The 12,996-nt window shown below is 43.0% G+C and overlaps 1 protein-coding gene across 2 annotated transcripts; it reads right to left on the bottom strand.

Annotated features, from left to right (window-relative positions):
• Window positions 1–716: 716 nt before the first annotated feature.
• Window positions 717–12,664, bottom strand: LOC141560055 (zinc finger protein 713-like). Of its 2 annotated transcripts, XM_074297694.1 has the most exons (6): window positions 12,390–12,664; window positions 10,950–11,002; window positions 9,219–9,345; window positions 6,933–7,028; window positions 4,022–4,272; window positions 717–1,269 (listed from the first exon to the last, which is right to left on the bottom strand). In XM_074297694.1, exons 1-6 carry the CDS (start codon window positions 12,406–12,408, stop codon window positions 1,255–1,257), a joined length of 561 nt encoding a protein of 186 aa, XP_074153795.1. In that variant the 5' UTR covers window positions 12,409–12,664; the 3' UTR covers window positions 717–1,254. The 2 variants fall into 2 exon arrangements, with proteins under 2 accessions (XP_074153795.1, XP_074153794.1); XM_074297693.1 differs by having other exon boundaries at window positions 717–4,272.
• Between the last annotated feature and the right edge of the window lie 332 nt (window positions 12,665–12,996).

Raw genomic sequence — 12,996 nt, 5'->3', positions numbered from 1 at the left:
TCTGACAGAGAGAATAAAAGACAAAAAGAGTCAGAGAGACAGCAAAAATCAGATGAATAGAGAGAAAAAGAAAAATGTCAGAAAGAGACATGGCAGAGGAGTATTGGTGGAAGAAAGAGTGTGAGAAAGAGAATGATTAATAGAGAGAGCCCAAAAGATAGTGAGAGAAATAGCCAGACTGAAAGAGATAAGATACTGTCTGAGAAAAACAAGGGAAAAGAGAGACATTCAGAGAGGGAGACAGGGAGACAGAAAGATATCGAGCCAGAGAGAAAGAGAGTGAAAAATAAGGAAGGAAAAGAGATAAATAGAGTAAATCAGAAAGATAATTAAAGAGTCATTAAGAAAATGTAAGTTGACAGACTAACAGAGGCAATGAGACCTACAGGAAGAGAAAGGGAGAATGAGACTGAAAGATATAACGTGTGTGTGTGTGTGTGTGTGTGTGTGTGAGAGAGAGAGAGAGAGAGAGAGAGAGAGAGAGAGAGAGAGAGAGAGAGAGAATACAGCAGATATTGAAACAGAGAGAGACAAAAAATATATGCAGAGAGGCATTCTAATTCACTTCTTCTTGTGTGAATTAATTAAATGAAGCGTTTTGGCAACTTAATTTAGCTGCTTTGACAGATTGCTGTCATGGGAGGAAGAAACTCAAGTTTTTTATATTTAGCAAAATCCACAGACACTTACTATAAACGAGAAGGGAGAAACCTGTGTTGTATTATAGTATTTGTTCGTTCTTGTGTTTTTATTTTAGGTTTTGTTTGCTTTTGATTTTATAGTTGTTTTTTTAAATTATTATAAATTTTTATTTATAAAACATATGCATGAGTAATTTTTCAACATTGACACCTTGTTAAAACCTTCTGTTACAACTTTTCTCCTCCTTCCTCCAACTCCCTCCCCTGGATGGCAGGTAGTCCAATACATGTTAAATATGTTAAAGTATATTTTAAATGCACTATATGTATACATAATTATACAGTTATTATGCACAAGAAAAATCAGTTTGGAAAGAAGGTAAAAATAACCTAAGGATAACAAAAATGTAAGCATTTTTTATATTTATATTATATATATGAGGAAGGAAAAGAGATAGAGAAATAGAGTAAATTGGAAAGATAGTTAAAGAGTCAGTAAGAAGGGCAGCTAGGTGGCGCAGTAGATAGAGCATCAGCCTTGAATTCAGGAGGACCCGAGTTCAAATCTGGTCTCAGACACTTAACACTTCCTAGCTGTATGACCCTGGGCAAGTCACTTAACCCCAGCCTAAAAAAAAAAAAAGTCAGTAAGAAAATGTAAGTTGACAGACTAACAGAGTGGAAATGCTATGCTATGGTCTACACACATTTCTCATAGTTCTTTCGCTGGACATAGCTGGTTCTCTTCAATACTGAACAACCGGAACTGATTTGGATCATCTCATTGTTAAAGAGAGTCCCGTCTATCACAATTGATCATCATATAGTTTTGTTGCTGCTCTGTATAATGATCTGGTTCTGCTCATTTCACTTAGTTTCAGTTCATGTCAGTCTCTCTAGGACTCTCTGAAATAATCATGCTGGTCATTTCTTACAGAACAATAATATTCCATAGCATCTGTAACCATAACTTATTCAGTCATTCTCCAGCTGATGGGCATGCTCTCAGTTTTCAGTTTCTTGCCACTACAAAAAGGGCTGCCACGAACATTTTTTAACATCTGCGTCCCTTTCCCTCCTTTAAGATCTCTTTGGGATATAAGCCCAGTAAAAACACTACTGGATCAAAGGATCTGCAAAGTTTGATAACTTTTGAGAATACATCCAAAATGCTCTCCAGAAGGGTTGCATCACTTCACAACTCCATCAATAATGCATTAGTGTCCCAGTTTTCCCAAATTGCCTCCAGGAGTGGTCATTGTATTTTCCTGTCACCTTAGCCAGTCTGAGAGGTGTGTAGGGATACCTCAACATGATCTTAATTTGCATTTCTCTGATCCACAGTGATTTAGAGCATCAGTTCCTGTACAACTCTGCAGATCTCTCTGAAATCATCCTGCTGATCATTTCTTATAGAGCAATAATATTCCATAATGTTCATATACTATAACTGATCCAGCCATTCTATAAGTGATGGGCATACACTCAAAAACTTCACTTTTTAAAAAAAATACTTCCTACATTAGTTACATTCATAAAGTGTCTCTCCAGTGTGGTTCTTTAATATACAATAGGAGATCTCTTTTTTCTAAAGGCCCTTCCACACTGGTTACATTCATGAGGTTTCTCCCAGTGTGGATTCTCTGATGTATGACAAGAGCTCTTGTCTTTCTAAAAGTCTTTCCACACTGTTTACATTCATAAGGTTTCTCTCCAGTATGAGTTCTCTGATGTTTAGTAAGATCTCTCTTTTGTCTAAAAGCCTTTCCACAATGGCTACATACATAAGATTTCTCTCCAGTGTGAGTTCTCTGATGCACAATAAGAGTTCCCTTGTCTCTAAAAGCTTTTCCACACTAGTTACATACATACGGCTTCTCTCCAGTGTGGATTCTCTGATGTACAATAAGAGCTCCCTTCTTTCTAAAAGCTTTTGCACATTGGTTACATACATAAGGTTTCTCTCCAGTGTGGGTTCTCTGATGTTCAATAAGAGCTCCCTTTTGTGTAAAAGCCTTTCCACACTGGTTACATTTATAGGGTCTTTCTCCAGTGTGGATTCTCTGATGTCCAGTAAGACTTGTCTTATGCCTAAAAGTTTTTCCACAATGGTTACATTCATGAGGTTGCTCTCCAGTGTGAGTTCTCTGATGTACAATAAGAGAATCCTTCTTTCTAAAAGCCTTTCCACATTGGTTACACTTATAAGGCTTCTCTCCAGTGTGGGTTCTCTGATGTACTATAAGAGATCCCTTTTGTCTAAAAGCCTTTCCACACTGGTTACATACATAAGGCTTCTCTCCAGTGTGGGTTCTCTGATGGATATTAAGACATTTCTTCTCTCTAAAGGCCCTTCCACACTGGTTACATACAAAAGGTTTCTCTCCAGTGTGGGTTCTCTGATGTCCAATAAGGTCTCCCTTTTGTCTATAAGCCTTTCCACAGTGGTTACATTCATAAGGTTTCTCTCCAGTGTGGGTTCTCTGATGTCTATTAAGACATTTCTTTTCGCTAAAAGCCTTTCCACACTGGTTACATTCATAAGGATTCTCTCTAGTGTGGGTTCTCTGATGTACAGTAAGAGCTCCCTCTTCTCTAAAGGCCCTTCCACACTGGTTACATACATAAGGTTTCTCTCCAATGTGGGTTCTCTGATGTACAATAAGAGATCTCTTTTGTCTAAAGGCCCTTCCACACTGGTTACATACATAAGGTTTCTCTCCAGTGTGGGTTCGCTGATGTTCAATAAGATCTCCCTGTCGTGTAAAAGCCTTTCCACACTGGTTACATTCATGAGGTTGCTCTCCAGTGTGGGTTCTCTGATGTTTAATAAGAGAGTCCTTCTTTCTAAAAGCCCTTTCACATTGGTTACACTTATGAGGCTTCTCTCCAGTGTGGGTTCTCTGATGGCTATTGAGACATTTGTTTTCTCTAAAGGCCCTTCCACACTGGTTACATACAAAAGGTTTCTCTCCAGTGTGGATTCTCTGATGTACAATAAGATCTCTCTTTTGTCTAAAAGCCTTTCCACAGTGGTTACATACATAAGGTTTCTCTCCAGTGTGGGTTCTCTGATGTCTATTAAGACATTTCTTTTCTCTAAAGGCCCTTCCACACTGGTTACATACATAAGGTTTCTCTCCAGTGTGGATTCTCTGATGTACAATAAGATCTCTCTTTTGTCTAAAAGCCTTTCCACATTGGTTACATACATAAGGTTTCTCTCCAGTGTGGGTTCTCTGATGTACAATAAGATCTCTCTTTTGTCTAAAAGCCTTTCCACAGTGGTTACATACATAAGGTTTCTCTCCAGTATGGGTTCTCTGATGTACAATAAGAGATCCCTTTTGTCTAAAGGCCTTTCCACACTGGTTACATACATAAGGTTTCTCTCCAGCGTGGGTTCTCCGATGTACAATAAAAGATCCCTTTTGTCTAAAGGCCCTTCCCCATTGGTTACATTCATAATGTTTCTCTTGAGTCTGGATTCTCTCATGTGATGCACAGTTTTCTCTCCAAGTAAAGTCTGAGTAACCATCACCAGTGAATCTTTCCATGTGAGTTTTGACCGCAGAATGAATGTCATGTAGATTGTTTGCTGTAGCTTCCTTCATTCCAAGTCTGATCTCTCCTTCCAAAATGAAAAAAAAAAAAAAAAAAAAGAATAAATAAAACAAATATAGCCATAATGTAGGCACTTCTTTATGAATTTGTTTATTTATTTATTTATGAGAAATAGCAATACTTATTTTCTCTCTTCATAGACAAAGAGAAAAATCCTAAATGGACAGACCAATCATTTTCAATCCCATTAATTAACATCACAATATAATTTAATATCTATGGAGCTTCATGCACAGTTACACTGGAACTTCCCACTAAACCTGTGACATCACAGAAAGTGCCTTCATTCTCATGGGAGCACAACTCAGGACCTTAGCTCAGAATGGCTGAGTGATTTGGTCGAAATCCCAACAGTTGAGACTACATTTTACATCTCATAAACGGGCATGCATTGCTACAGCAGGGGTTCTTAAACTATGGCCTTTGGGCCAGTCCCACTGAGGATGTTTATGCTGCCTGCTGGGTTATGGCAAATGGGTTGAGGGGCAGAGACAGAATGTGAGTTTTTGTTTTTACTATAGTCCGGCCCTCCAACAGTCTGAGGGACTGTGAACTGGCCCCCTATTTAAAAAGTTTGAGGACCACTGGCCTACAGTATGTGGCAAATTATCTCCTCTCAGTTTTTCCCTTTCCCTTTCATTATTTGCCCTTTCAATCCTTTTATTGTAAATATGCCATTTGGTGTGTGTGTTTTTCTATTACATCATCTGAGGTTATATATAGAATGGTAACAGTTGTGTTTTTATTTACCTGAGGTATAAGAAATTTTCTTCTGATTCATTCCTTTTTTGGGAAATAATACTTAGTTCTTTTTCAAAATGTTATTCTGTGCCCCCTGCATATCCTAAAAAACTCAACTTTTAAAAAATATGTGAACATTTCCACACCTGAAAATGTATCTCATATAGAAAATTTAGTTGATCATCCGGTGATATGGAAGAGAGTTCCACTATTGCAATCATTTCCTTTTAGAAGCTGAAAAACCCCTTAAAAGATTGAGATAATGATCCAAGGCATCTGACCCAAAAATATGTTAGTGGCAGGTTAAGAAGTAAATAAATGTCTGGTTTGGTTACAAAACTGTCCCCTGGGACAACACAGATGTGCATAATTGCCCCTAACATCTGTCTTTCTGCTGTGATTTCAAGTTCTCACCATCACCAATACACTGCTTTCTAGGACTAAGCAGTCATTCTGTCAAAATCTGAATATTTGGCTTTTCAACTTGACACCAGATTGTTAACAGCATTCCATATGGAGCTTCACATACAAATGGCCACAGGAGTGCAATGACCCTCAGGGGCTGTCTCTCCCTGGACCAGTGTAGTTCTCTTCTTCCTGGGTTACCTGTAACCCCACCTCATGCAATCTCTAATCACCTGATTAAGATGTTACCTGGGTCTGCATTCCTGCACTAATGTTGGCAGGCTACTTGAAAGCCATGGTCAGGAGGCAGGGACAGGAGAGGCTATCATGTAATCACCATGGAAGGCCACAACCTTTGCAGAAAATCAGACCTTAAAGTGCCTCTCATTGACATGTTGTTTCTAATTTGAAGATGTCCTCAGTGTATCTTCTTCTTCTTCTGTCTGGTAGTTTTTCAAAGGAAGTAGTTGGCAAATTGGTTTGGTCATTCCCTAGGGTTTCAGTTCCTATCCTTTTAAAGGTTGTGAGTATATAAATATTACTTAAAAACAACATAAAGCACTATCTGTAATTGACCCGCGAGTACCTTTGTCATCTAATGCAATTTTTGTCATGAGCCAATGGAAATATAAGTATTTTTAATAATAAATAACAATTTCTTTTGTTTGCTTAGAGATTAACAAATGATTTTCATTGTTTCAACAGGAGCTTGTCCAATACTCCTTCTACTTTCTGTCTCATACAAGTGTGGCCATTTTCATCATATCTATGTGAAAATCACAATACAGTTGCAGTAGATAGACTATGAGTAGGAAGTTAAGTAAGAAGACCAGACTTTTAATCGCACCTCAGAAGCTTGCGAGTTTGATTCCGTTTTCTTGACCTGTAAAATGGGCTTAATGATATCAGCACAATCCTCAGGTTGCCATGGGGATAAAATAAGACAATCCCATGCATAACACACAGTGTGTATTAAGTGCTAGCTGCTTTATTTCATTTTGCCTATTTCCTCTGCAGTTCTGCTCTCCTCCTTAAACCATTATTATCCCCAACATTTAATGATGTACTAAATTTATTCACAGTGGGTTTCTCCATAGTCGCTGGGGTATTTTCTGCCCTACCGTTCTGTGACGTCTATGAGAGCAGAGGATATCCCTTATATCACTTTATGTTCCTGGGTGCTCAGCCCAGGGCTGCCATGTACCAGGCCCTTAATTGTTCACTGACTAGAAGAAGTGCTAAGAAATGGCTCATCAGGAGATTTCCATTTCCCCAACTTCCACACAATGACTTCTAACAGGATCATAGATGATCACTGGAAGGGCCATGGAGTGCAAAACGATCATTGTATAGGTGGGAAACTGAGATTCACTGAGGAGACAATGATGTTGTTACTAAGAAATATGCTACAATGAAATCCAAGTCTGGTCTTTCTCCCCCAAACTGAACCCTTACTTCAGGGTAACTCCTAGAGGCCTCCTGTAAGCATAGCTCTTATATGCCTGTTTCCAACTCACTCACCTGCAGAGTAGCTCCTGAGGCCTTCTTGGTCCAGCATCCAGGATGCTTCCCTTTGCTCCAAATAAGAGACCACCTCTTCTCTGAGAACTGGAAGCCCTGGGCATGGAAATCAGTTAGAGGTGAAGATGGAGAGAGGTTTCTATTTTAGTTCTCCTTAGGGGGAGGGGGAGGATCCAGAGTTGCTCCGTGCAGAAATCCAGCCTTTTTTTGGTAAGACGTTTATATCTATACTCACATACTAGTGATTGTAAAGCAGGGAATCTAAAATAGAATATTCTCCAGTATTTGTACAGCTTCTTCTGAAGGAGAGCCAAAGGTCCTTCTTTTCACCTCTTGTATTGTGAGGCTCCTTTCTGGCAGAAACTTCTGATCCCAAACCTGGGCAAAAAGAGCTATTGGGATGAAGCTGCCTTGGGCCTGGTCATTAGGGACCTTGGACTTGGCACACCTTTTTTACAGAAAGATAGACTCATTTCACTCCACTCTCTGGAAATTAAAGGTAGTCAGAAGTACAGTGGAGAGTCCTGGGCATAGAGTCATGTGTACAAGAATTTTAATTAAGCCTTGGACAATTACTAACTGTCTACCTCCGGCAAGTCAGTTAAATACTGTTTGCCTCAGTTTCCTCAACTCTCAAATAGAGATAAAAATATTACCTAACCTGGAAAGTTAAGAGGAAGTGACACAAAATTTTGTTAGGATTATTATTAGGTGCTAAGTCAGTTGTCTGGTACTTAACAATTCTCTAGTTCAGAGTTCACACCTTTAGAGAAATTTGCTCATTGGTTCTCTAAGGAGCTCCCACAAGCCCAGGGAGTACCCACAAGCCCATTCTCTGGAAGGATATAAGGAGCCAGCATTGAGCGGGGAGGTCAGTCTGGAGTGAGTCAAAGGGAGAATTTCAGGGAAGCTAGATGAGATTCAGAGGGCCAGGATTCAGTGAAATCTCAAGTCCAGCAGATTCACAAATCTAAAGGAAAAGGCTGCTCATGGACTTCCGGGAGATTCACAACTAGGATTGACTTCTGGGAAACCCACAATCCCACACTCTTGGAGGCAGAGTCTGATTCATGGGATGTAGGCTTTGGATTCAGAGGGAGCTGAAGAGAAGATTTGGAAAGAGACAGTAAAGGACTTTAACTCCTGACTGCATCTTGGGATTGTTGAAATGAACTGAAAGAAAGGCTGCCTCCAGAAGATCCCCAAGAATCCTGCTTCCAGAGAATGACTGTATTCTAGAGAAACAGAACATCACATTTTGGCGCCCAATGTGGGGCGAGGACTTTTGCTTACCCTGACTCTGGCTGATTCTGAGCCTTTCAGGGAGCTAGCTAGAACATTACAAAATTTAGTTTTATTTTTAATTGAAGAACTAGCATTTCCATATGACAGTAAAATGAAACTGGCAATTGCATATGAAACTGTCAATCTACAACGCACAATTTGCTATTTCTTGCAAACACACTACAAAATGATCCAGTACATTTTTTCTCTTCACTTTGCCTGTCCCCACCTTAGATATGGGAGCCATTATATAGAAATATATATACATAGATTAATAATGAACACATGCACACATGTATATATATATGTACATACATATATATATATTTTTGAAATTATGCCATATGTATTTCTGTTTATCAGGTTTTTCTCTGAATGCAAATAGCATCTTTCTTGATTTTTTTTTTTTTTGCATTAATTTAGCTACTTAAGATACTTAAAATAACTTAGTTTCTGGAAGTTCTTCTTAAAAAACATTGTTACTGTATTGTAAAAGAAGCCTATGCCACAGCCCCTGGTAAATAGCAAGTAGAAATAATTGCCTGTTGCCTTCCATTCCTTTCCTATCACTTTTGCTGCAATTTGATGGCAATACAAAGGAAGGTAAAGGAGAAACTTCCTACACTAGGGACAACTAGGTGGTTTGGGCTACAAATTGATGCTTATTGAAAAGAAGAATATTGCAAAAGTATTGGAAAACATAATCCTGAAAAGAAATAATTTGAAAGGAAAAGGTGCCTGAGCAATTTTCACCTCTTTGGCAGACAAAATTCATTTCCAGGTAGAGTCTAACCTCTAAGATAATTTCCATGTTGGAGAAGTTTCCACACTGATTTAATCTTTGACCTGGGCATTTGCAAGAGAGAGCTTCAGGAGCAATAAAGGACATCCCCAGATCCTATCATATAATGCAAAGACCATCCCTTTCCCTTCTCTTCCCCCACTCCCCAAATCCTGCATCCAGGGGAATGAAGATATTCCTTTTGATTATAGACTTCTTACCCAGGGAGAGCAGGTTCCGGGCATTCTCCACCATGACTTCCTTGTACAGCTCCCTCTGAGAGGGGTCCAGGAGTCCCCACTCTTCCTGGGTGAAGTCCACAGCAACATCCTTGAAAGTCACCACCTCCTAAACCAGCAAAAATCATAAGATATACAGCTGAAAACCTTTTGGAATTAAAGAGAGCAACCCTCTGAAATATACAGGAAGAAACTGAAACAGAGACAGGATTTGCCCAAACAGTCTTTATGAGTGTCAGAGTCAACCCTTAAACCTGTGGTCATTAAGAGATTGATTGAATTGAGGATCAGTGGAAATAAAGCTGAGAAATAAGATATTATGGAAAGCATGATGGAACAGCGTCCAGCAGGGCACATTGCTTTTAATGGATTCTTCCAAAATCTTTCCTTGGTAACCCTGCTGCATTTCCCATTTCCCACTCCTTGGGCCTATTTTTCCCTCTTCATTTTACCTATAAGCTCTTCTCCTTAATATACCACCAGAAATATGCTTTCAGCTGTGCTTATCATAATCTTGCACAATTAAAAGCATATTCCATTCCCAGGTAAAATCAATACAGCAACAATCTTCGAGGTCATAGAAGACCATGTCCTTGATCCTTTTCCAGGTCCAGGAGGCCTGGCAAAGGACCAAAACTTCCTGATAAGGGCAGCCTCCTTTGGTAGCCCTAGTAGCCTTTCCCATGACTAGCCTGTAGGCTTATATGGGAATAGAGCTCCTGCTGGCCAAGAGAAAATTCTCAGGTTTCTTTCTGCATCTTCCTTGAATCACATCAACTTCCTGAAAGAGATCTCAGAATGAAAACTCCCAGGAAATCACTGCCAAAATGCAGAGCTGACAAGTCAATAAGAAAAATCCTGCAAGCCGCCGGGAAGAAAATCCTGTGCAGCTAAAGTCCCAAGGAGCCACCATTAGGACCAGACCTAATTTGGCAGCAAAGTTCATTAAGGAGCAGAGAAATTGGAATGGGATCTGACAGAAGGCAAAAGGCATGATCTTATAGCCAAGAGCAAATTATGAAGCAAAAAGAAATACAATGCTTTCAGGGAAAAGGGCCTTTAATAACGATCCTTCCAAGCACAGCTAAGGAAAAGACCATCATTGAAGAAAACTTAAAAAGGCCAAACACAAGTGAAGAGAAACGATCAGAATTGCTGTCTACATACACATGTGCACTGCAGGTGGGTCGCATGTACACATGTGTGTGATGGATGGGGAAGGCATGGATAAGTATGGGCCAGGAACGCTGATCTGTCAGTTCCTGAGCCTTCATGAGGACATGTTGCTGACCCCTGGAGATATATTATTTAGAGAAAACCGTGAGAAATTGTGCTTCCTGAGCTTCAGGGGAGCATGGCCACAGGAGACCAAGGGGAGGGGGAGAGCCTTTTGGGGGAGAGGGGGGCGGGGTGGGTCCAAAGAGAGCAGATCGGACCCCTGGAGAATGGAGATTCCTGATGAAGTGGAGGACCTGCTCAGGCCTTTGTAATGAGGAGGAATGTCAAAACCAACAGAAGGAGTGTGTGTGTGCCCTGGGTGCCCAGGATGATGTCAGGGGCCCAAGGGATCACCTGGTAGGGCAGGGTTGTTACTATTGTGTTCCTCCCCTTTTTTGCAAATAAATGACCCATACATCAGGCCCTGCCAGCTCCACAGCCCATCCTCCCTGTGACTGCAGATGTTGGTCAGGTCTGGGGATGGACTGCACTCACCTGGGAAGGAGGTCTGAGGCTCCCGGGGCCCATTCCCTCTGGCTCCTGGCTCCCTGTGGAGGTGATTTCATCTTGTCAAGGTCGTCCCTCAGGTCCCAGGTCTTTATCTCAGAGTCCCACCCTTCAGGGACCCAGGAGCTCCAGGAGTCCCTCCCTTCTTTTCTTCTGCCTAGAAAATCCCAGCTTCCTCTCATCCTAGTCCCAGGCTGACAGTCTTTGATTTCAGGGCCTGGAGATGGCTGTTCGGGCCCTGAGAGTAAAACTGTTCTAATTTCACCCCACTTTTGGTGTCTGTCTTTGAGCCAATCCCTGCTTGGGCCAGGCCCGGGTCACCAGAAGAAGCTGCAGAGGGAGAAGCATCCCAGAGGAAGAGAGCACTTTCTACTCCTTTTCTAAGCTGGAGGCAAGCCTGCAGGGATTCCTGGTGGAGGGTGAGGCCCTCCAGGAGTTACAGAGGCCCTGCCCCTGCCTTTGGGGGAGATTGCACCCTACAGAACAGTGCAGGGAGGGTCAGCATGAGAAAGGGAGGTGGTCAGAAGAGGAAGATTGCTGCCTCCCATCTTTTCCTCTTCTCCTCCCTCCCCTCCCCATCCTCCTAAGGAGAGCCCAGAGATAAAAGGGATCCCAGATGGGAGGAGACCAGTCAGCCTCCCTGGCTCCTGAGTGAGACCTTCCACCCCAGCTGGTCCTCTGCCTCCTTAACTCCCCTCACCCAACTAACAGCCACACTATCCTTCCAGACAACAGACTGCCTTCTTTGGTTAGGAAGCAGGGAGAGTGGGAAGGTGGAGATGGGAAAGGCTCTGGAATGGAGGCCCCAGGGAATGACCAGGGGAAGCCAGAGCCTGGGAGACTAAATGCAGTCTGAGATTCAACTCTGAGGGCTCAGAGAGAAGAGGGGCCAGGGAAGCAGGAGGTCTGGGGAAGCAGGGTGCGCTCTGGGAGGCAAGATGAGCCAATGGAGGTCATGCCATGGAGGTCAGAGCCAATGGAATGAGAGAACTGCTCCTGATGGACAGCTGAGCCTGGGAAGCCAGATGTACCCTGAGCTCTCCCTAGGAGCTGGGGAGGTCTGCCAGGGTCTCCTGGTGAGCTTAGGCTTGGTGTGTGAAGGCAGGACAGCCGGATCTCTGAGGAAGACATGGGGCAGGGAGACGGGGCACCTGGGTCCCGAGCAGAAGGCTGAAATTAGGACTCCTAGATTTTTATGGACAGTCCGAAGTCTGGGAAATGTGACCCAATGGGGAACCTGGGCTAGTCTGGGAAGTGACCGGGAATGTGGAAAAGGTTTAAGGGTGGGGAGCTCATCCAACAGGCAGCCTTGGGAGGAAGATGGGTTCCTGTTTGACCTGGAGGTCATGTACCAAAAAGCCAGCGGACCTAAAGGCCAGGGCAGCCAGTGGGAGCCAGGAAATGGGGGGGATGCTGGCTCACACCTACCTGAGAGCTGCAAGCACATGTCTGGCTGCCGGCGTGCCCAGTAATCTCAGCGCCCAGGGAAAGAGGGGGAGGGCCAGGAGCTTCCCGGGAAAGAGGGGGAGGGCCAGGAGCTTCTCGGGAAAAGGGGGAGGGACCTGAACTCAGGGGAGCTGGGGAAAAGGAGACAGATGATGAGCTGCTGGGGGAAAGGGAGAGAACTGAACTCTCAGGGAAGCTAAAGCAGCTTCTGTGGCAGGGAAGGGAGCAGCAGAAAGGCAGAGCCAGCCCAGCTCAGACTTCCTGCTTCCGGCCAGCCTGAGCCGGGTCCCAAGGGCTCCACCCTGCCCATCCCCCAGAAAGCTGGAGCCCTTTCCTCCCCCAGTGCCGTTTCCAGGGAAGACCCGCCCCCATCACGCCGAGATCTTCTGCCTCAAACTCCTCCCAGTCCTCCACAGTGCTCAGTTTGCCCCTGGCCATCCCACTTTAGGCCCTCATCTCGGAGAGCTCCTCCTCCCCAAGGCCCCTGTGCCCTCCTTCCCTCCCAACTCACCTCCTTCTGAGCCAAGAGCGCCTGCTGAAACTCCTCACCAGACTAACCCAAAGGGAGGGAGCCCATCTCTGAAAAAGT

This window comes from Sminthopsis crassicaudata, chromosome 3, assembly GCF_048593235.1.
Source record: "Sminthopsis crassicaudata isolate SCR6 chromosome 3, ASM4859323v1, whole genome shotgun sequence".
In the NCBI taxonomy this organism is placed as follows: domain Eukaryota; kingdom Metazoa; phylum Chordata; class Mammalia; order Dasyuromorphia; family Dasyuridae; genus Sminthopsis; species Sminthopsis crassicaudata.
This window is presented reverse-complemented; position numbering and strand designations above follow the sequence as displayed.